The sequence below is a fragment of the Nothobranchius furzeri genome, chromosome 2 (genome assembly GCF_043380555.1).
Source record: "Nothobranchius furzeri strain GRZ-AD chromosome 2, NfurGRZ-RIMD1, whole genome shotgun sequence".
NCBI lineage: Eukaryota > Metazoa > Chordata > Actinopteri > Cyprinodontiformes > Nothobranchiidae > Nothobranchius > Nothobranchius furzeri.
Window position 1 is genome coordinate 91,014,292 of NC_091742.1, and position 22,799 is coordinate 91,037,090.

Consider the following 22,799-nt stretch of genomic DNA (forward strand, 5'->3'; position numbering starts at 1 on the left):
AGGGGGGGGGGGGGGGGGGTCTTCTGTTGGGTTTCAGCCTCTTTATGAGAATCAACCAGAGAACGGATAGGAGGTGCCTCTTTTTCACAAACAATGTTTGTTCTAGTGTGTCAGTCTCGCGTTGTCATTTGACCAATCATAATCGAAGAGAAGGCACGCTGCAGACTACGAGGCAGAGTGGCACTCGCAGTAAGTAAGAGTGCTGTCGCTTTAACATCTTGCAGCGGTTGTGAGCTTAAAGTTGATCAAATCGAACAGAATCACCACTAAATAACGTGGTTTTCTGTCAAGGACTTAAGTACATTTATAGATTTTTCCCCGAGGCTCGTAATGTTTGTTACGTCCCCTCTGGCGTCTAGGAGCCGTACTTATCCTAGGGATGGTGTCAGTTGGGATGTTAAGGGAGAGAATGGTAGGTTTAAAAAGGTTTATTTACAAAAGGTTGGATAAAAGGTATTCAATACTAAACTCCCTCTGCTAAAAATAGGGAGCAGCCAAACAACCACTAACTTAAAGCGCTCTCTCTGGTTTTAAACCAAGTGGGTAACAACTCCTAACTGAACTAATCAGCAACAAAATGGGGTTTCTAAGATTAAACCATTTCCATATGGACAAAGACAGAACCACAACTATCTAACTAGAAATCTCCTTTAACTAAAAATCCTCAAAGGCAAACAACTAAAGCCAGACTAAACTGAGGATTTGGAGATTCACAAGAGAAACACAAAACAGGGGCACAAGGGCACAAAATATCATTAGCAACTGGGGCACTAAACAAAACCCTCAGGAATAGAGAGCACAGTTTGGGCAAATACAAAACAGAGTAGCTCAGAGAGAGTTTTAACATCAAGTCTCTCTGTCGCTGTGTCTCCATGACTGAAGACCAAGGGAGGCTTAAAAAAGACTTCAGGGGCAGCCATCACTCTGCTGGTCTCTGGTGGTGAACGGTAACACTGCGGGTCTTGAGGCCTGCAGCAGGGTGCCACCAGGTGTACAGCAGGGCGGAAACCTCTGGGTTCGTCACAATGTTATTTTTTCCTTTTTGGAAGTTGAGTTCGGAGTAAACACCACCAGTATTTAACCTCATTCAAACCTAATGTTACTAATATAAATACTTTTTCTGGTAAGAGATGGCCACCAGGATGCTACAGCCTTACTCGTTTAAAATAAATCCCAAAGTATCGGTCTGGGCTACCCTAAGATTAAAGGACGCTTAAGAAGCAACAAGCGATCTTTGCCACTTAGTAGTGTTTTATTAAATCATTCAAGCAAACAGCTGAGATAAAGCTGCATTTACCTGCAGCTGCAGCTCTTTCTAAACATTTAATCACAACCAGGCCCCCACAATCCTGGGAGTTTTATGAAGCTGACACAGAAGTGGCAACGATTGCAGTTCCACTCTCATCCACTAGGGGCGGGCAGCAGAAGTGAGCAAACCCTCATTGACTTCCAAGTTAAAAATGCCAATTTCACAGCAGAAATAAACATGTTTACATTCTGGTTCCTTTATTTATTTATTATTAATTTCTTTATTTTGTTTAGGTTTAATATATCTAGTTTACCAGCATGACAACTCTGAGGTGGAGCAACAGAGCCATGTGACTTCAGAGCTGGGGCTTTTAAGGAACACCTGGACATTTCTCTTTAGTATAAGCTGTGAACGTGTATTCTCCAAGTTTTAGTCTGGTAACTCCAGGTTTGTGGTGAAATTTATTATCTTTTCAATACTTTCAAATAACATTTCAGTGGTTTGTGGCCAGAAATATGCATATCTACGCTTGCAACAGAATAAATATATGTAAAAATAAAAAAAGGTGAACTTTACAGTGGTCCTCAATCTTGGTATGAAAAATGTGGAGCTTCACAAAAAGCAGAGAGCCCAACCACAAGCCCACCTGGTGTCATCACACCTGCAGCTCAGGAAACAAGGACCAGGCAGGACTAAACCCAGTTAGCCAACTAAAGGAATCTGATCAGATCTAAATCTGGATTACAAAAACCACAAATAGACTTCAGGTTATTGTGTTTTACATGGTTCTTTGCTTTTTTTTATTATCTGTCCATCTTTAGCTCATGTATAATAATTTAAATTCCATCTATGGGTGGGGCAAATCATGTCATTCACAATATTATCAGTCTTTTTTTATTTTATTTATCACGTTGAGCTAATTTAATGATGTAATTTCATCCACTACACAATTCATGTGGATCATCGGCACAAAGTCTTAAAAGTTATCAAAGCAGTCATCACAGGAAGTTCCTGTGAAACAGAGAAATCCTGCTTCCCCCAGTGAGAGCAGCCATCTGGCGCTCATCTACAGTACAGTCACAGGTGGGAAGGAGATCTTGGGAGAAGCAAAGAGTACATTGACTCCTACAGATTGATGACCTCGCCAGGCTGAAGTCCACCAATCCGAGGGGTGGGGGTCAGGTTTTCGCAGCATCTGTCTGCATTCCTTCGTGGGGGGTTTTAGTTGCTTGCAGCTCAAGGCTACCAGGGCATCAGATTCATATAACAAGATTTTGGGTCAGGCTGAGATAATTTTCTCTCTGCCTTCAGTCTTTAAACTGATCATTTCCAGTCCTTCAGTGAAGCCAATTTTGGGTTTTTAAACCTGTCCATACCGTCCGGTGACCCTCTTCGAGATGACATCCATTTTGCGCACTAATACCAGTGTCGGTACAAGATCTGCTCAGGTACAAGATCGGCTCGGGGTCCTTCGACTGCCGATGACGTCAAAGTAGTTGATTGGCTGAACATGAACCTTACGGAATTACGTAATCGCGTTACGTTGTTATCACGTTACGTTATCACGTTACGTTGTTATCACGTTGCGTTGTTATCACGTTGCGTTGTTATCACGTTACGTTGGTCCAGGCAAATCTTTCTGTTGGAAAGATGGACAACTTTTACAAAGAAATCCATCATTACCTCTTTGAAAATACACTTTTAGCATAGATCCGCATGTATATTAGGGCTGAACGATTAACTGCATGTGCAATTAAATTGTGATATGACAAAAGGAGATTTTCTAATCGCAAAGGCTGCAATTTGGCAGCGAGTGGTTAGCGCAATGCTAATATATGTGGAAAAACCCATAGGAATGCTAATGCTAATATCACCGATTACATTATTACAAATTATGGATTAGAAACGTGCCAAATGATTACATTTGGAGTCTATTAGAAAGTAAAACTACCATCAATCAAATAAGTACAGACATGTATTTTAGTAAAGCCAGAAAACTTTTAACTCCAGAGTTTTGGCTAGCAGCTATGAGTGTAACTGGACTACGCATGGATAAGACGTCAAAAACTCTAAACATAAAATACTTCAATAAACGGGACACACTTCTTTCCTGCAAATACAATATCACAGGTGTTGCTAATACCTATGATCCTTCAAGGCATGTGCTCAAAGAGGAGTTCAACATTATGAATACAATATAGTGTTTTCTTTTACAAATACCATTATAAACACAAACTTACGTCTTAAGAAACATTATTTTAATAATGAAACAGCTAAATTCTTTCCAACAGTATAGATGTGGTGTATTTTGTCCGAGTGGGTTTTGCCGTCATCGGCAGTCGAAGGACCCCGAGCCGATCTTGCACCCGAGCAGATCTTGTACCGACACCGGTATCGCAGCTAGAACATTGTCCAGCTTACGATTCACCTCGAGTAACGTCCCAGTCTGAGAAGTCTACGGACGGTGCTATCCGTGGGTGCGGGTCGCCCTCCAATCGCTCCCGTCTTCCCAAATTTCCAGAAAACCAGATATCCTCCCACTCCAATCAGGAGAAATCCAGTGATCATCAGGCCAAATATCCACACATCTTCGATGTCCTCAATGGACAGCTGGCAGAGGCATATGATCTTCCACTCCTTCCAGGAATCCAGCATATATCCCACTGTTAGTTCATGCTCATTTTTCCATCTTTATTTATTTGTAGCGTGCGATCGCAGAATGGAGCTGCGCATGCTGTTATGATAATGACAATGATAAATGACCCGCACTTGTATAGCGCCTCTCAGAGTAAGGACTCCAAAGCGCTTTACACTACAGTGTATCATTCATCCATTCACACACTGGTGGTGATGAGCTACAATGTAGCCACAGCTGCCCTGGGGCGTACTGACAGAGGTGAGGCTGCCGAGCACAGGCGCCACTGGTCCCTCCGACCACCACTAGCAGGCAAGGTGGGTTAAGTGTCTTGCCCAAGGACACAACAGCAGAATTCTCTGTCCGGAGCCGGGATCGAACCTGCAACCTTCCGATTACTGGACAACCCGCTCAACCTGTTGAGCTACTGCTGCCCATAAGTTATAGTGTTAACACTGCAAGCAGGTACTCCTGGTTAGCTCTCTGCCCGTGTGGGTGTGTCAGCCGTATGAAGGCTGATCTGATCCAATGGCGCAACAACCATAAATCCTCGCCTCTGCTTGGGGAGGGTTGTGTTGATCCAGGGGACCATGCCAGTTTTGTTTGTTCGCAGCGTGGCTGCCCGCGCTGGTTGGCCTGAGATCCGCTTTGTTTATCTGGCTTTGCCTGCAGCGCCCCACCTAGATCAGCTGAGCGTCTGACGTCGTCGGCGGAGCACCGTTCCCTCTGCTGCTCCATCTCGCCGTCCCGCCACGACTAATCCCATCTCCAGAGCTGGTGGTGTGCCCAGGGGGCTGCATCACCACTGTTCCGTCTTCATTGGTTTGTTTTAACTAGATGCTGGGCGTCAGATGTCTGGTTGCCAGGGCAACCACCAGAACGCCCACAAGGGTTAAGGGGGATTCATCTTTATTTAGTTTGCTGTGATTGTTGTACGTTGATTTCATCATTATTCTTTGGTGTATTTTGCTTATTTACTTTTTGCATGTTTAACGTTATTTTTGTATTTGTTCACCATAGGCTATTGTGGGAAATTATGGTGGATTGACCTATGATAACTGGACTCCGAGAACTTATTACATCTGTATGTTTTTGCTTGGATATCTAAATAAAGACTTGTTTTATTGAAAAGAAACCATCTGTTCCCCTAGTGATTATTGGACTTATGGGCCTTATTCTACCCTTCTCTGGGGGGGTCACCCCAGGGTGGCGTTGTTGCAACTTTTTATCCTCTAATTAATTTATGCTATGACTACCACTTGCCACACGGGGATATGTTAAATAAAGACGTCGGACACCGGTATGTGGACAAAATCTGTAATAAATGGTTTTTAATCACATGAAAAACCCAAGACCGGAGCACCGATGACATATTGTGTAACGTTAATATAATATTAACAACTTTGTAACAGCCATTATCATTTTATTTAGTTATTTCAGCAACTTAACCTTTTTGTGTTTTATAGCCAATTTAAAAACTGATAAGCTAGCCTTTTAGATGGAGGCATGTTGGAGGCAGTGCAAGGGAGAGCCGTCTTTACCGACTTTATTCTCCACTGTACACAACAAGCATCACATGAAACCATTGCCAAATTAACACCTTCCCAAATTTTTATCTAGTCATTTATTTATTTTTAACTTTTCTACTGCTTCGATGAAAAACAGATTGAGGTCAGAAAGTCAAGAGAAAAAAAACTTGGTCAAATTAAAATAAAGGAACATCATAATGAAAAACGCTTTTTTAAAAAGTTGTCACGGGTTTTGAAGCAAATATAAAAATAACAAAAATATAACAGAAACATAACTTGTCTTTACCTAAAATATGGTTTATTAGTCAAATGCTGAACACACGTCTGTGGAAATTACTCCAGTCCAGCAGGTGGCGGTAGTGCACCTTTACGCTGGTCAGCAACCACCGGACGAAGCAGAAACCGGAAGCTGCTAGCAGAGCTAGCTTGTTGTTCTGGTGTGTAAGGGGAACATTTGAGGCTCTGCAGTAAAAATGTCTTCACTTCAGTCTCTGGGAGAGTTGATCAGCTAAAGCGACTAACTGCTGCTGCTGCAGAAATCTTCTCACCAGGCTGTGGAAACTTTCTTCTCCTCCTCAACAACTTGGTGGAGTTCTTTCCAGAACCAGAGAAGATATTCTGCGGTCTTCGTGACAATCGGAGCTCCAGAATCAGGTTGTGGGTGAGAAAAGCTTTTCTCTAGACTTCCTGCCCTCTGGATCTGCTGCTGTTTCTTTGGCCTCTCTGAGAAACGCGCTCGTTTTGCTGCTTTCATCAGATTGAAGAGGTTCCCTCTATCAGACTCGCTCATCTGAGTTGGTCATGATGCAGGATCGCTGCTCGCTCTCTGATCCATCCTGCTCACACTCTCCGACGGAAAAGCCCCGAATCTGAAGGTGACTCTGGAGGAAAAAGCGGTTAGCTCTACTCCGTGAACTCTGGTGAGCAAAGGTCCTCTTTTCCAGACTGGATCTGTCCTCAGCTGATCAGAACCAAAGCGTTGGATCTTTAATCTCCTGCGTTGTTCTGAAGCAGCATCTTAATCAGCTCTCCTGCTTTGTTTCTATTGCAGCTGTTAGCTAAACACGGCTAAAGAAAACCTGCTACCACTTCAGGATCTGGGACTGATTCATCGTGTGTTCTTCACCATCTGGACCTGGACAGCATGGACACAGGTACTGGTGTGTGTGTGTGTGTGTGTGTGTGTGTGTGTGTGTGTGTGTGTGTGTGTGTGTGTGTGTGTGTGTGTGTGTGTGTGTGTGTGTGTGTGTGTGTGTGTGTGTGTGTGTGTGTGTGTGTGTGTGTGAGACCTAGAGGTAGACTCATGCTCTTCGGTATTAAACAGCAAGTCACACAAACACCAACTTATTTGCTGATAAACTATAAATCCACTGATGACCTCTTTCTTGCTCTTTTACTCTTTCCCCTTTCTTGCATTTTTATTCACAATTTTGGATATTTCCCAATTATATATCTTTTTTAAATCTTTTTTTATTTTGAATTTTTTTGTTCTTGTGAAGCACCTCGTGATTTTTATGTTGAGAGGCAGCGCTATATAAAAGATTGTTTCTTCTAAATGAACGTCCAGTTGTGTCGCTAACATGTGTAGTCATTTTTGCATTTTGATTCACTTTTTTTAAAATGTCAAAAATTCAGCCATAAACCATCAGTTTAATTCCCTCTTCAGGTTCAAACTGTGCAACACGTTGAATGTGAATCTTCCTTGGCCAGTGACTGCTATGTAGCAACAATGTGGCTCCCTGCCAACACACCCATGTGGGGCTCATATGGGTTACATACAATCTCTGTCCCAGTCAGTTTTGTCAAAGGGTTCCATGGTGGCCCCATATGGTCAAGCCCAGGTGGCTGAAGATGAGCCCTAGATGGGCCCTATACAAAGCCCACTCAGGCAACCCAGGTTTCTCCCATATTGGATCCCTGATTGTACCTATAACGGTTGATTATTAATTTTACTTTATTTAAAGTCAGAATTATGTGTTAACCCATTTATTTTGTAGCATATTTTACAGTCATCGATCCCATACAGTGCTTTTAACAAGCTAATATAACAAAGACACCAGTGATGCCAATAAATCCATTTTATGAACAAGCACAGAATATTACAAATGCCGTAATTTCCGGACTATAGAGCCCACCTCAATATAAGCCGCACCGGGCTAAAAGCCGCAGATATCTACTGAATTGAAAACGTAGTTTAACTGAACGTAACTGAACTGATCAGTATCAACCAAAACAGAAAAGTTATTGATTAGTTTATTCATCATCCTCCTGTGCACTGAAACCACTGAAGTCCTCTTCTTCAGTGTCGGAGTTGAACAGCCTCAGAAGAGCTTCGTCACATACCTTTTCTGTGGCGATGTCAGTGTAACTCTCCGTGTTGCTGTCATCATCCCGGGGTGAAGCTGGGAAAACAAGCAGCGCCGTTTTACTGTGAAAAAAATCCTCCTGGGCACTTTCCGTAGTACTCTTTTAACCATTCCTTCATTAGACTTTCCAGCATCCATACTCTCTGGTAGACTAAAGCCGCACCTCATTATAAGCCGCATGGTTCAAAGCGTGGGAAAAAGTAGCGGCTTATAGTCCGGAAAATACGGTACTAGCTTCCATCACACGGGTCAGTGACGTCTGAAAGAGATACTTAAAAAGGTTCATTTTCCACCTCAGTTGTCTGAGGAGCTTGTGGAGCCTGCTGAGCTTCTCTAATGTCTGTGTGGGTCTGAGGGTGGGTGGAGGTGATGACCTGATGGTGTGGAGATGTAGGCCTGATGGACAAAGTCATGCCATAAAATGTAATTTCCAAGTATACTGTAAAAGAAGTTAATTTACATCTAATTAAGGACCCGTGAGACATTAAGATTCCATATTGAGTATGAAATCAATCTTACGGACTGCTGAGTTATTTAACCAGAAGATTGGAACTTTTTATTGTAGGGATTTTGTAACACCTTGGAGGAATAGCTCCTTCATTAAGTTACAATAGTTAGTTAAATAGTAAATGGGCCTGTGGGATATTTGAGACATGTATCTAGCGGATGGATGGATGGATATTGGAAGTTTAGGATTCTGAAATCTTTAATCTTATTTTCTGTGAAGGAGTATGCTTCTAAATTGATGTACTTTACTGACAAATAACTTCCAAAGCATCTGAATTATCAAAATGGAAAAAATCTTGATAAAATTGTGATCGTGAAGAATAAATCATGTTATGTTTTTTTTTCATATCGCCGACCCCTCCGTCCACGGACAGAGGAGAAGCATCAAGGATATCATGCCCTAGTTTGCTAGCCAAACCACACTTTAAGAGCAGTCATATTCTCACTTAAATCTCAGCCCATTTCCTCCTAGTCCTCTGAGTTTTGACTAGTTTTGGAAAAACAATGCTTCCCTGCCAACACAAAAAGCACCCAGACAACAAACAGCCATGCAGTTTTTTACCACGTGCTAACTGCTCGACTGCCATGCAAGCAAGTTAACAACCAAACCTTTCTAATAACAATAAAGTTAGACATTTTAAATTACCTTGAAACTTGGTTAATAAACAACACTTTGCTAGCCTAGTGAACTAGACCAAATTCTTGCTTTGCAAAGCTTGGTCTAGGGATGCACCATTGGAACCTCCGCGGTCCCTAGCAGCATTCTGGTGGGTCAATCACAGGTTTCAAACTGATAAATTGACCATAAACCAGCAAAGGTAAGACTGAATTTATGCATTTGACTTCGTAAGTTAGCTTTTTTTTACTTTTCGTTTAGCGGCTTATTGTCATTGGTTGTTGTTGAGGTAGAAAACGTGGATTTTCTTGTTTAGATTAGCCTCTTTCCGTTAAGTACGTGTGCAATTGGCATATATTGGTGAATATTAAGCATGTTTTTGGAACAACTTTGTTGCCGGAAATGCTCGTGAACTTGGTACCGGGTCCATCAGTGAGGCAAACTGGGGAAAAAGGGCTTCAGTTTGCTAGGGAGCATAAAGATTGGACTCTGGAGCAATGGAAGAAGGTCATGTGGTCTGATAAGACCAGACTGACACTGTTCCAGAGTGATGATGCATCAGGGTAAGAAGAGAGGCAGATGAAGTGATGCACCATCATGCCTAGTGCCTACTGTACAAACCTGTTGGGGCAGTGCTATGATCTGGGGTTGCTGCAGTTGGTCAGGTCTAGGTTCAGCAACAGAATGTGCTTCAAGAAGGAGGTCAGCTGACTTCCTGAATATACTGAATGACCAGGTTATTGCATCAATAGGTGTTAATTTTATTTATTTATTTGCTGATGGCATGGCCATATTCCAAGATGATATTGCCAGGACTCATTGGTCTCAAATTGTGAAAGAGTGGTTCATGGAGCAGGGTTTCCCCCAGAAAATGAGTTAAGCCTGGCAGCTTTGGACGTCAGAGGAAGGGGGGGCGGGCGCACGTTCCGTGAGGGGGAGGGGGGGGGGTCGCGCGCTCCATCCCGCAGCGCTCCTCTGGGAGGGGGGAGGGGGGGGGGTGCGCACGTTCCGCTGCTGTTTTTCCACCACTATCAGCTGATTGAGGGGTCTAGTTTCATTGCGCCGTTCATGCCAGAGGACACAGTAGGGCCGGTGAGGGGGGCGGGGCATGACACTTAGATTGGCGGGTGGCCAAGCAAAGCCTGGCAGGCCACCAGGCTTATAAAGCCCTGGGGGAAACCCTGATGGAGTGTGAGACATAATTTTCACACATGAATCGTCCACCACAAAGTCCAGACCTTAACTCATAACTATTGCTAATCTTTGGGTTTTTCTGTAGAAGGCTTTGTGAAGCGGTCAGACTCTACCATAATCAGTGCAAGATCTTGTTGAAAAATTAAGGCAACACTCGATGGAAATAAATCTTTTGACATTGCAGAACGCTATTGAAATAATGCCACAGCGAATGTGTGCCATAATCAAAACTAAAGGCGGTCTAACAAAATATTAGTGTGTTTGTCTTTGGTGATGGAATTTTTTTTTTTTTGGCCAGGCAGTATATATTCGTTACACGTGGGAATATAAAGTCAGCGATTCACATTATGTGTTTATGTGTTTCCTGCAGAGGTTCAACAAATGATGCTGGTTAAAGAAGAAGTTTCTGAAGAACAGAATGCTGGTGTAGACCAGCAGGACCCAAAGCACTTCCACGTAAAGGAGGAACAGGAGCAAATCTGGATTAGTCTGGAGGAACACAAGCTCCACGTGAAGGAAGAGAATGATGCTGCCAAGTTTCCATTCTCTACTGTTTCTATAAAGAGTGAGGATGATGAAGAGAAACCTCTGTTTTCACAACTTCATCAGCAGCAAATAGAAGACAGGGTTGTTCCAACCAGCAGCCCACCTGAACAGACAAAAGCAAGAACTAGTGGAGGAGCAGAAACTAGCAGAAACCCAGATCTGAATTCTCATGAACAGGCATCCAATTCTTCAGCAACTGAAGTTAGTGGAGATGATGAAGAGGGTGGTGTGAATATAGACTCTGAGCTGTCAGACTCTGGTTCTGAAATTGAAGACAATAACTGGAATGACATGTTTTCTGAGTCAGATGTTAAGACTGTCAATAAATCCTTTAGCTGCCCTGAGTGTGATAAACAGTTTCTCCACAAGTGGGCTCTCCAGAAACATGTAAGAGCAACAAGTTGTTCAGCAAAAAGATCTTCACGCTGTTTGGTTAATAAGAAATGTGTTAGAGTGAAGAAGCATGTTGACTCATGTGGGAATGTCCAGAAAGAGCTAAAATCATATAGTTGTGACAACTGTGGAATAATATTTGGCAGAAAATCTATTTTAAACACTCACACAAGAGCCCAAATAGGACATAAACCTTTCGCCTGTGATCTTTGTAAAAAAACATTTAGCCAAAAGACTACTTTAAGCAGACACATGAGAGTCCTCACAGGAAAAAAGCCCTATTTTTGTGAGCGCTGTGGACAAAGATTTAGCCGAAAGGAATATTTAAAAAGTCATTTAAGAGTCCACACAGGACAAAAACCCTTTGCTTGTAAGCTCTGTGGACAAAGATTTAGCCAAAAGACACATTTAAATAGTCACATTAGAGTCCACACAGGACAGAAACCTTTCACTTGTGAGCTTTGTGAACAAAAATTTAGCCGAAAAGAGCATTTAAAGAGACACGTGGCAATCCATACAGGACAGAAGCCTTTTGTCTGTGAGCTGTGTGGACAAAGTTTTGGCCAAAAGACTCATTTAAACAGTCACATGAGAGTCCACACAGGACAAAAGCCCTTTGCTTGTGAGCTCTGTGGAAAAAGATTTAGTCGAAAAACACATTTAAACAGTCACATAAGAGTCCACACAGGACAGAAGCCTTTTGCTTGTGAGCTTTGTGGACAAGGATTTAGGCGAAAGGAACATTTAAACAGTCACATAATTGTCCACACAGGAGAGAAACCTTTTTCCTGTGAGCTCTGTGGACAAAGATTTAGTCGAAAGACAACTATGAACAGTCACATGATTGTCCACACAGGAGAGAAGCCTTTTACTTGTGAGCTCTGTGGACAAAGTTTTAGTCGAAAGCCTACTTTAAAAAGTCATATGAGAGTTCACACAGGACAGAAGCCTTTCACTTGTGAGCTATGTGGACAAAGGTTTAGTCAAAAGTCTACTTTAAACAGACACATGAGAGTCCATACAAGATTCTAGGGATTAATTTAACTTCAAGAAAATTGAAAGGGATCTTTGTATTTTTTAACAGCCCAGATTTCAGTCTTGTACCCCTTGTGGCTGTCCTTGACCCTATATCAAGGCCACCTCCAGCCCATGAACCACTTTTTCCTGCCCTGCAAGCCACATAATATGGCCCCCCAGCTGTGTGTTAATAAATCCAAATTTCAATTGAGAGGTGGCGCAATAGCGTTTCGTCGCTCATCAATAGAAGATAATATTTTTACATGTAGAACCTCTCGAGATAAAAATCATAAGGTGCTTCACAAGAGCAAAAAAATAAAATTAAAATTATTTAAAAATATAATGGAAAAAATGGGGGGAACGTAAATATTTAGATTAAAAATGTGAAGGAAGAACAAAAAATAAGAAAAAGGTAATCACAGGTTCCTGATACACAATAATGAACTGCTGTTCTTAATTTGTACTTTTGGAGTGTTGCAGCGCAGAGAGATTAGCATGGCATGTATTCCGTGCTGTTAAAATATATTGTGTAACGTGATGATGGAGCCATTTCTCATGGTTATTATCCTCTAACCACTGTTCCCTTTGACACTGCGCCAGAGTGCATGAAAGAGCCTCAAGGTCATGCATTCGCTTCTAAACTGTTTACGTTCCAGCAATGAAGACAGAAGATGAAGACTCTTTTCTTTTCTTTTATTAGATCAAATAACTCAATTTTCAGTAAAGCTAATCAAAACAACTGTTAGTCAATAATACAATGTGACCGATCTGTGAAATCATAATATTGTGTGGGGTCAGAAACATGCAAAGTAAAAGTGAAAGAGTTGATGAGGCTGGAAAAGCTTGTGGAAAAGTAGTCTTCAATGTGAAAGTTAATACCTCCAACAATAACCCGTCACTGCTGTCACTCTGTCATTTTATTTCCGCAAAACTTGCCTCACTTTGCACAGGTTTGTTTCTTTAAACATCGTATTAAATCCAATGCCTTTCATCAAATTTTGCTGTGCAGTATTTTTTGTTGTACGATGCAAAATCACTTTCACACATGAAGTGGAGTTATCCTAGTGGCTCCAGTAAGAGAAAGAAGCAGCTTGCTTTAAAAAAGCTTTTGTCTTCACTTCTGAAAGTGACGTTGTTTTTTTTATGTGAACATCAAAAGGAAGCAGAAAAAGACAATGGAAAGTGTTTAAAGGGTGGAAAACAGAGACCAAAATGGAAAATAGAAGAAAAAAAAGAAAGGCAAAAGTACAGGAGCACTGACAGGAAGAAGAAAGCAGAGCAAATATTGAAAGGTGCTCATAGGGAGAGAAAGGCAGGAAAAAGAGGAGGACCAATTAAAAGGGAAAATAACTCATGTCAGAAGAGGGAAAAGTGTCGTAAATCCAGTTAAAGATAAGATTGTCAAAAATTTTGTGTAAGGGGGCCCCATGTCTGTGTTTACCTTGGGCCTCCAAATAGCTAAATCTGCCACTGGTTGTAATTCAGCTTTATTTGAGGGTTTTCTAGCATGAACCACCTTTTTAAGGTCATGCCATAGCATCTCAATAGGATTCAGGTCAGGACTTTGACTAGGCCACTCCAAAGTCTTCATTTTGTTGTTCTTCAGCCATTTAGAGGTGGATTTCCTGGTGTGCTTTGGGTCATTGTCCTGCTGCAGCACCCAAGATGGCTTCAGCTTTAGTTGACGAACAGATGGCCGGACTTTCTCCTTCAGGATGTTTTGGTAGACAGTAGAATTCATGGTTCCATTTATCAGAGCAAGCCTTCCAGTTCCTGAAGCAGCAACACAACCCCAGACCATCACACTACCACCACCATATTTTACTGTTGGTACGATGTTCTTTGTCTGAAATGCTGTGTTACTTCTACACAAGAAGTAACGGGACATTTGCCTTCCAAAAAGTTCTGCCTTTGTCTCATCAGTCCACAAGGGATTTTCCCAAAAGTCTTGGCAATCATTGAGATGTTTCTTAGCAAAATTGAGACGAGCCCTAATGTCATTTTTGCTTAACAGTGGTTTGCGTCTTGGAAATCTGCCATACAGGCCATTTTTGCCCAGTCTCTTTCTTATGGTGGAGTCGTGAACACTGACCTTAATTGAGGCAAGTGAGGCCTGCAGTTCTTTAGAAGTTGTCCTGGGGTCTTTTGTGACCTTTCGCATGAGTTGTCTCTGCGGTCTTGGGGTAATTTTGGTCGGCTGCCCACTCCTGGGAAGGTTCACCACTGTTCCATGTTGTTGCCATTTGTGGATAATGGCTCTCACTGTGGTTCGCTGGAGTCCCAAAGCTTTAGAAATGCCTTTATAACCTTTACCAGACTGATAGATCTCAATTACTTTTGTTCTCACTTCCTCTTGAATTTCTTTGGATCTTGGCATGATGTCTAGCTTTTGAGGTGCTTTTGGTCTACTTCTCTGTGTCAGGCGGCTCATATTTAAGTGATTTCTTGATTGAAACAGGTGTGGCAGTAATCAGGCTTGGGGGTGGCTACAGAAATTGAACTCAGGTGTGAAACACCACAGTTGGTTTTTTTTTAAACGGGGGGGGGGGGGGGGGCAATTACTTTTTCACACAGGGCAGTGTAGGTTTGGATTTTGTTCTCTCCCTAAATAATAAAAAACATAATTTCAAAACTGCCTTTTGTGTTTACTTGTGTTATCTTTGACTAATGGTTAAATGTGTTTGATGATCAGAAACATTTTGTGTGACAAACATGCAAAAGAACAAGAAATCAGGAAGGGGGCAAAGAGTTTTTCACACCACTGTAATCCCAACCAAATAATTTAAATAAGCATTTCCCTTGGCTACTTCCCCCATTTTAGATATAATCAATCGATCCTTAGTAAATTGATACGTACAGCAGGATTTTAAGGTTGCTTTAATCAAACTTTTACTTAAGAAACCTCTGGATCAAGATGACCTAATGAGTTATAGACCAATATCTAACCTTCCATTTTTATCTAAGGTTTTTGAGAAAATAGTGGCTAATCAGGTTTGAGAGCATCTAAACACTAATGATGTTAGAGGAAATTCAGTAAGGTTTTAGAGAGTATCGCAGCACTGAAACCACATTAGTGAAAGTTACAAATCTTGTGTTTCTTCTAGTCTTGTTACATCTCAGTGCTGCTTTTGACACAGTTGATCACAATAAGAATGTCTGTGAATTAATTAATACCGGAACATTTTCAATGAATAATAAATTCAGGGAGACGGCAGGAACAAGGAATAAAATGCTTACCATCCATCCATTTTCTGAACCAGCTTGTCCATGTGGGGTCGTGTGTGTGTGGGAGGGGATCTCCAATGGTCAACGGGCAATCAGGCGGGGTACACCCTGGACAAAGAGCCAGTCCATCACAGGGCAACACAGACACAGGACAAACAATCATGCACACACACCTGAGTACAGTTTGAACAGACCAATTAACAGTCATGTTTTTGGACTGTGGAAGGAAGCTGTAGTACCCGGAGAGAACCCACGCATGCACAGGAAGATCATGCAAACTCCATGCAGAAAGATACCAGGCGGGGAAGCGAACCCAGGACCTTCTTGCTACAAGGCAACAGCTCTAACCACTGCGCCACTGCGCAGCCATAAAATACTTACAGTTTTTAGAAGTTACCAGCCCAAAATGGAAGAATTAACAGGTGCGAAAGTTTTCACTCATTGGCGGGATCAGAATGACATCACAACTCCGCCGTTCCTGGTTTCGGCTCGACTGAGTGTGACTTCTTGTCTTCTGTGCATGTGGGTCGCTTTGATGCCATGAAGCTTTCACACTGGAGAGAGTTTGGTTGCATTTCAGTCAGTGTGAACAGCCACACAAAAAAATCTAATTTACTCAAAAAATCTGAATTGAGCATCAAGGCATGCAATGCAAACGTAGCCTCTGACAATGACATGTTATTCAAATCCCACATTAAACATGTTTGTAGGATTTCCTTCTTCCAACTCTGGAATATTACTCAGATTAGAAGCATCCTTTCCAGGAGTGATGCTGAAAAACTAGTTCATGCATTTATTACCTCAACTGTAATTCATTACTATCTGAAAGTCCAAAGAGTGCCGTTAAAATTCTTCCAAAATGCTGCAGTAACACTTCCTTTTACAGTCCTCTAATTACCAAGTACTTACATGGTATTTACATTGTAAGTTAAAGTGCATTATTGTGTAATTAAAGTGTATAATTGTAATAAAGTGTAATTACTGTGTAAAGCAGTATTTACTGGGAATTATTAATAAAAGTAAAAACTAAAATTGAACCTGAGTTACATGGTAATAACTGTTTAAGAACTCAGAAACAATAATACACTTAAACTTGCTATGTAATAATTACCATGCAAGTTTTAGGGGACTGTAAAAGGAAGGGTTACCGAATGTTTTACTATGTGAATTGCCTTGAGATGACAATTTTCATGATTTGGCGCTATATAAATTAACTGAATTGAAGTGAATTTAGGACTACAACTACAACTTTGAGATGAGTGAAGCGACTCAGGCCGAGGCACCCATGCAAAAGTCATGCCTTTTTGTGTAGGGCTGCATCCCACAAGCCATTGCAACATTCCATCATTATCTATTTTTAACTACCGTAAAATGCTATTCACATCATGTTTTTCTTTCTTTCCTACAGATGTTTAACAGGTGGAACTGATCAAAGGAGAAGCTTTTGAAGAGCAGAGTGCTTGTATGGACCAGCAGGACTCAGAACACTTCCACATAAAGGAGGAACAAGAGGAACTCTTGACCAGTCTGGAGAGAGAGCATCTGCATTTCAAGGAGGAGGCTGAGGTTGGCAGGTTTTTATTCAATGCTGTTTCCATAAAGAGTGAGGAAGATGAACACAACCCCCTGGTCTCACAACTTCGTCAGCAGCAAATAGAAGACAGAGATGTTACAACCAGCAGCTCAGCTGACCAGCTGACAGCAGAAACTAGCTGGAACCTAGATCTGAACTCTTCTGAACAGACATCAGGTTCTTCTGAGACTGAAGTTAGTGGAGATAACGAAGAGGATGATGATGTGAATGTGGTCTCTGAACTGTCAGACTCTGTGTCTGCATCTGGAGACGGAGACCATGACTGGAATGAGAACAGGTCTTGTGAGTCAGATGTTAAGACTGTCAACAAATCCTTTAGCTGCCCTGAGGGTGGTAAACAATTTCTCCACAAGGGGTCGCTCCAGGAACATGTGAGAGCAACAAGTTGTTCAGCAAAATGGTCTTCAAGCTCTTTGGTTAATAAAAAATGTGTCACAGTGAAGCAACATGTAGACTCAAGAAAGTCCAGAAAGAGCTAAAATCATATAGTTGTGACAACTGTGGAATAATATTTAGCAGAAAATCAAATTTAACCAGGCACACGAGAGTCCACACAGGACAGAAACCTTTTACTTGTGAGCTCTGTGGAAAAAGTTTTAGTCATGAGGCAAATTTGAACAGCCATATAGTTGTCCACACAGGACAGAAGCCTTTTGCCTGTGAGCTCTGTGAGCAAAGTTTTAGCCGTAAGACAACTTTAAACAGTCACATTAGTGTCCACACAGCACAGCAAAAGTTTTCTTGTGAACTCTGTACACAAAGATTTAGTCGAAAGACTAATTTAAACAGTCATATGAGAGTCCACACAGGACAGAAACCTTTTGCCTGTGAGATCTGTGGACAAAAATTTAGCCAAAAGACAAGTTTGAACCGACACATGAGAGTCCACACAGGAACCTCAGGACTCATAACTCATAACTACAAGAGTATCAAAAGTAATCCTTGTAGTTTTCGCATGCTAGTTGTCAGTATTGCAATCCTGCCCCCCCCCCCCCCCGATCAGGGCTGAATTTGGTCCACACGTCATTTCTTCCTGGCCTGCAATCCACAATTTGTGGCCCCCAAACGTTAAATGTGTCACTAAATCTTTGCACAGAGTTGGTGTCTGTTTGGGTCTGTGCATTGCTCACCATTACACACTGATGAGCTGCATTCTGAGCTGCCGGCCTTGGGTTTCACTTTTGGAGTGTTGCAGCAGAGAGAGCTTAGCAAGGCATGTACACTCTGCTGTTAAATGGTTTGTGTCATGTTGAAATCTTTGTCTTTTACCAGTAGTTCATACTTTGTTAGTTGCATAAATCTAACCACAGATCTCTCCAGTTGTTTAGGAAGTAGTTCCAGGAGTGACTCCACCTATGGTGTCCAGATGTCCTTCTATGTGCAGGACAGTCATATATTTCTTTTACTTTTTACACATCCCACAAATTTAGATGGGTTTCCTTTATTTTTTCAGGGTTTCCACAGCATGTTATATTACTTTAAATATTTTTAAATGCATCAAATTCAATTAGCTCAAATTAAGGCCATTAGAATCAGAATCAGCTTGATTGTCATTGAGCCAGTGTCCTGGTACAATGAAATTTGACTCCATAGCACAATCTGATAAAGAATAAATACACAAAAACATATACACTCACCTAAAGGATTATTAGGAACACTTGTTCAACTTCTCCTTAATGCAATTATCTAATCAACCAATCACATGGCAGTTGCTTCAGTGCATTTAGGGGTGTGGTCCTGGTCATGAATGTCCAAATGGGAAAGAAAGATCATTTAAGCTATTTTGAGCGTGGCATGGTTGTTGGTGCCAGACGGGCCGGTCTGAGTATTTCACAATCTGCTCAGTTACTGGGGTTTTCACGCACAACCACTTCTAGGGTTTACAAAGAATGGTGTGAAAAGGGAAAAACATCCAGTATGCGGCAGTCCTGTGGGCGAAAATGCCTTCTTGACTTGCCAGACATCAGAGGAGAATGGGCCGACTGATTAAGGCTGATAGAAGAGCAACTTTGACTGAAATAAGCACTCGTTACAACCGAAGAATGCAGCAAAGCATTTGTGAAGCCACAACACGCACAACCTTGAGGCAGATGGGCTACAACAGCAGAAGACCCCACAGGGTACCACTCATCTCCACTACAAATAGGAAAAAGAGGATACAATTTGCACAAGCTCACCAAAATTGGACCGTTGAAGACTGGAAAAATGTTGCCTGGTCTGATGAGTTTCAATTCAAATGGTAGAGTCCGAATTTGGCGTAAACAGAATTAGAACATGGGTCCATCATGCCTTGTTACCAATGTGCAGGATGGTGGTGGTGGTGTAATGGTGTGGGGGATGTCTTCTTTGCACACTTTAGGCCCCTTAGTGCCAATTGGGCATGGTTTAAATGCCACGGGCTACCTAAGCAATGTTTCTGACCATGTCCATCCCTTCATGACCACCATGTACCCATCCTCTGATGGCTACTTCCAGCAGGATAATGCACCATGTCATAAAGCTCCAATCTTTTCTAATTGGTTTCTTGAACATGACAATGAGTTCACTGTACTGCAATGGCCACCACGGTCACCAGATCTCAACCCGATAGAGCATCTTTGGGATGTGGTGGAACGGGAGCTTCGTGGCCTGGATGTGCATCTCACAAATCCCCATCAACTGCAAGATGCTATCCTATCAATATAGGCCAACATGTCTAAAGAATGCTTTCAGCACCTTGTTGAATCAATGCCACGTAGAATTAAGGCAGTTCTGAAGGCGAAAGGGGGTCAAACACCGTATTAGTATGGTGTTCCTAATAGTCCTGTAGGTGAGTGTAGACAAAACAGGTTCAGGCAGGCTATGAGAGCAGCCAGCCAATGGTGCTCCTTTGCAGATGGGAAAAGAAACAATAAGCCAGATGAGAAGGAGTAATTAGAGGCTGGGAGGAGTCTGAGCGTCACTTCTTTACTTTAAATATTTTTAAATGCACCAAATTAACATTTAAAATCTTTGAATTAGGGCTGAAACAAATACTCAATGGTTAGATTAAAAAAGATTCCTCAAATCGTGTTTTACATAAAAGAGGTTGAATGCTCTCACCGTAGCCGAACTGTAATTCTGAACTCTGAACACCAGAGCAACAGAGGTCAAGATCGACCACATCAGACAAGACCCAATGTAGGGGCCAAAACAGACGTTTGTTTTTGTTTGTTCGTCCGCCAGGCACAGACGTTACTATGCAATCAGCTGCACATGAAGGACGTCAGCCGGGGTGTGGCCGCCCATCCTTTTTTTTTTTTTACCTGTCACTAAAGTGTTTGCTCGTTTTTGAGCAGTTGCGTTGTTAACTTTTTGTTGGCCATGATCATTGTAATTGTTGTTTACAGCCACATCATTTCAAAAAGTATAATAAAACAGAAACACAAAATAAGGAAGACAATGGTTTATTGGAGGACACGTTGTAGCAGGAGCCGCTCTACTAGTGAGACTTTTGGATCAGACAGACGTTGCCACACCCAAGGTGTAGGCGATGCAAAGAGGCCCCTAAGATAATTCACCACAAAACTGGAGGGTGTAAGATGTTGGCAGGGAAAGCATACATGGAGCACCAAAACCAAGTGGCTGACATCGTGTACAGAAACATCTGTGCGGAGTATGGACTGGAAGCCCCAAGGTCAAAGTGGGTAACACCCTCTAAGGTTGCTGAGAACGAGCAAGCCAAGCTCCTGCTGGGACATTTAGGTCCAGACTGACAAACAGGTGATAGCGAACCAACCAGACATTGTGGTGGTGGACAAACAAGGTGTGATTTGGTGGGGGGATGGGGGCATTTTCCCGCCTCTTTTTTGATGAGGGGGGGAAGTAACAGGAGTAAAAGCTTTTTACACAGCTAATCCTGTGACATCACAGGATTCACAAGAGTGAATTGCACCACATGTAATTTCAGATGTTCGCAAACAATAATAAACAAGAAGAAAGACAGCTGCATGCATGACAAAATGTCTGTGGGTTATTTTCTGTTCTGATTACGTCGGTCAAAAAAGTTCACAGGAAATGGCGTATTACACATGACCTTTATTTTGAAGGTTTCTGGATGTTACGCTTCTGTTGTGTTTGACTTCCTGTCTGGCTCGATCTAATCTGCAATGTTTTGTAAGCGTAGTGCGTCAAAAATAGACTTGAAACGTGCCTGCAAACTAGTTTGCATCAGATCTTGGATAGATCTGGTTGGAGGAGGAAGCGCCGCAGGCGACGGGGAAAGAGTGGTGGGGCTGAGGGCTCGTGTGAGGCTGAGGGCTCATTTGCCTTGACCTCGGAAGGAGTTGACTGTGCAATTTGGACCTGGCAGTTTCCTTGTCACTCCTTGGTGTTGGTTGGATCCACTGGTGCCCTGTCTGATGTCACTTATGGGCTTTGATGGAAAGTCTGTTCCATGGAGTGTTTCCTTTGTGCCAAGGTTTTGCTGGAGAGTTTACTGGGGGAACTTACGTCTGGTACATGACGTCGTAACTTTGTCAGAGACTACGAGAGAGTCTACAGAACCTGCACATTGTTTTGGTAGCCCTCCGGTTTATAATAGCAGCAACATTAACGAGACTGGGCCAGCTCTGTCTTAACGTAGCGACTCCATTTATTGCCAAACCCCAACACACACATGGCACAACCATCAGGGGGTGCTGCATGAACGATTGAATTAGTCCTTACCATAACATCCCCCTTCTGAGTACATTATAAACCATGATGTTTTCTGTATTATCCACTTTTATGTCAATACTAAAATTACTGCAACATAACTTGTAGCTGGGTACTCCAAAGCTGTTATCTTAACTCAAATCTGTAACAAACATTTGTTGCTTTTACTTATAACTATTATGTTATGTAACTGTGTGAACTTATTCTAACTATGGGGGGTGGGGGGTAGTAGACAACCCCGTCCTTCAACTGAGTGAGGGGATTATTCTGCCCCGGGCTGGTCACTCAGGTGCTCGGGAGTACCTTCTACCTAAATCAAAGTCCTTAAGGTACCTCGGTGGGTCTCTTTCTCTTGTAGGGTATCTTCTTTCAGTAGTCTGGTTACTTGGTGGTATAAGAGACTGCTGAACCTGGTTTGAAACAGGGCTGCTGCTGTTCTCTGGCAGGACTGGGACTTGTTGTTCAGTTGGTTCCATCTTGGTCCCTTTTAGGGTGATGAGATGGCTCCTGTTTTCTCAACAAGGTAAGACCGTGGCGTATCTGCTCTGCCTGATATAGTCCCATTTGTTTTCATGTCTGTGGGCTATGTCCATTGGCAAGTGGTGTGGCGCGATATGCCATAAGAGCGAGATATGGGTCTCCTTCTTTCTGTAGAAGGCTCTTTACCATTCTCACTGCTCGTTCAGCCTCACCATTGCTCTGAGGGAATCTCGGGCTGGAAGTGGTGTGGGCAAAGCCCCACCCTGAAGCAAACTTTTGAAAGTGTTCTGAGGAGAATTGTGGGCCATTATTTGACCTTAACTCTGTTGGTATACCATGGCGTGCGAATATGGACTTTAAATGGTCAATCACTGCTGCTGATGTGGTAGAGGACAGCTTAGCTATTTCTATGTACCATGAGAAAAAGTCCACTGCAACCAAATACTGGCTGTTACTCCACTCAAAAAGATCAGCACCAACTAACTCCCATGGCCTTGTAGGAAACTCAGTTGGCATAAGTGTTTCTCTGGGTTGCTGTCTTACCTTTGCACACGTCTCACAATCTGCTACCAGCTGTTGTAGTTGAGAGCTCAGTCCTGGCCACCATACCGACTGCTTGGCTCGCTCCCTGGACTTTACAATGCCCTGGTGACCTGTGTGCAGTTGTGTCAAAACATCTTTCTGTAATCTCTTTGGAATAACTATACGCATACCTTTTAAGAGAAGATCATTTTCGACAGTCAGGTCTCTGTATGCTGGTGATATGGGAAACAC

General features: G+C 42.3%; 1 protein-coding gene across 4 annotated transcripts; it reads left to right on the top strand.

Moving 5' to 3' along the window:
* The first annotated feature begins 4 nt into the window (after nucleotides 1–4).
* LOC107374368 (gastrula zinc finger protein XlCGF57.1) lies at nucleotides 5–20,613 on the top strand. Of its 4 annotated transcripts, XM_054737056.2 has the most exons (4): nucleotides 5,805–6,074; nucleotides 6,171–6,333; nucleotides 6,465–6,567; nucleotides 10,467–14,500. In XM_054737056.2, the coding sequence occupies exons 3-4, from the start codon at nucleotides 6,558–6,560 to the stop codon at nucleotides 12,065–12,067; spliced, it is 1,611 nt and encodes a 536-aa protein (XP_054593031.2). In that variant the 5' UTR covers nucleotides 5,805–6,074; nucleotides 6,171–6,333; nucleotides 6,465–6,557; the 3' UTR covers nucleotides 12,068–14,500. The 4 variants fall into 4 exon arrangements, with proteins under 4 accessions (XP_070404370.1, XP_054593031.2, XP_054593030.2 ...); XM_070548269.1 differs by lacking the exon at nucleotides 10,467–14,500 and adding an exon at nucleotides 16,686–20,613 and having other exon boundaries at nucleotides 5–6,333; XM_054737055.2 differs by having other exon boundaries at nucleotides 5,805–6,333.
* Nucleotides 20,614–22,799: the final 2,186 nt, after the last annotated feature.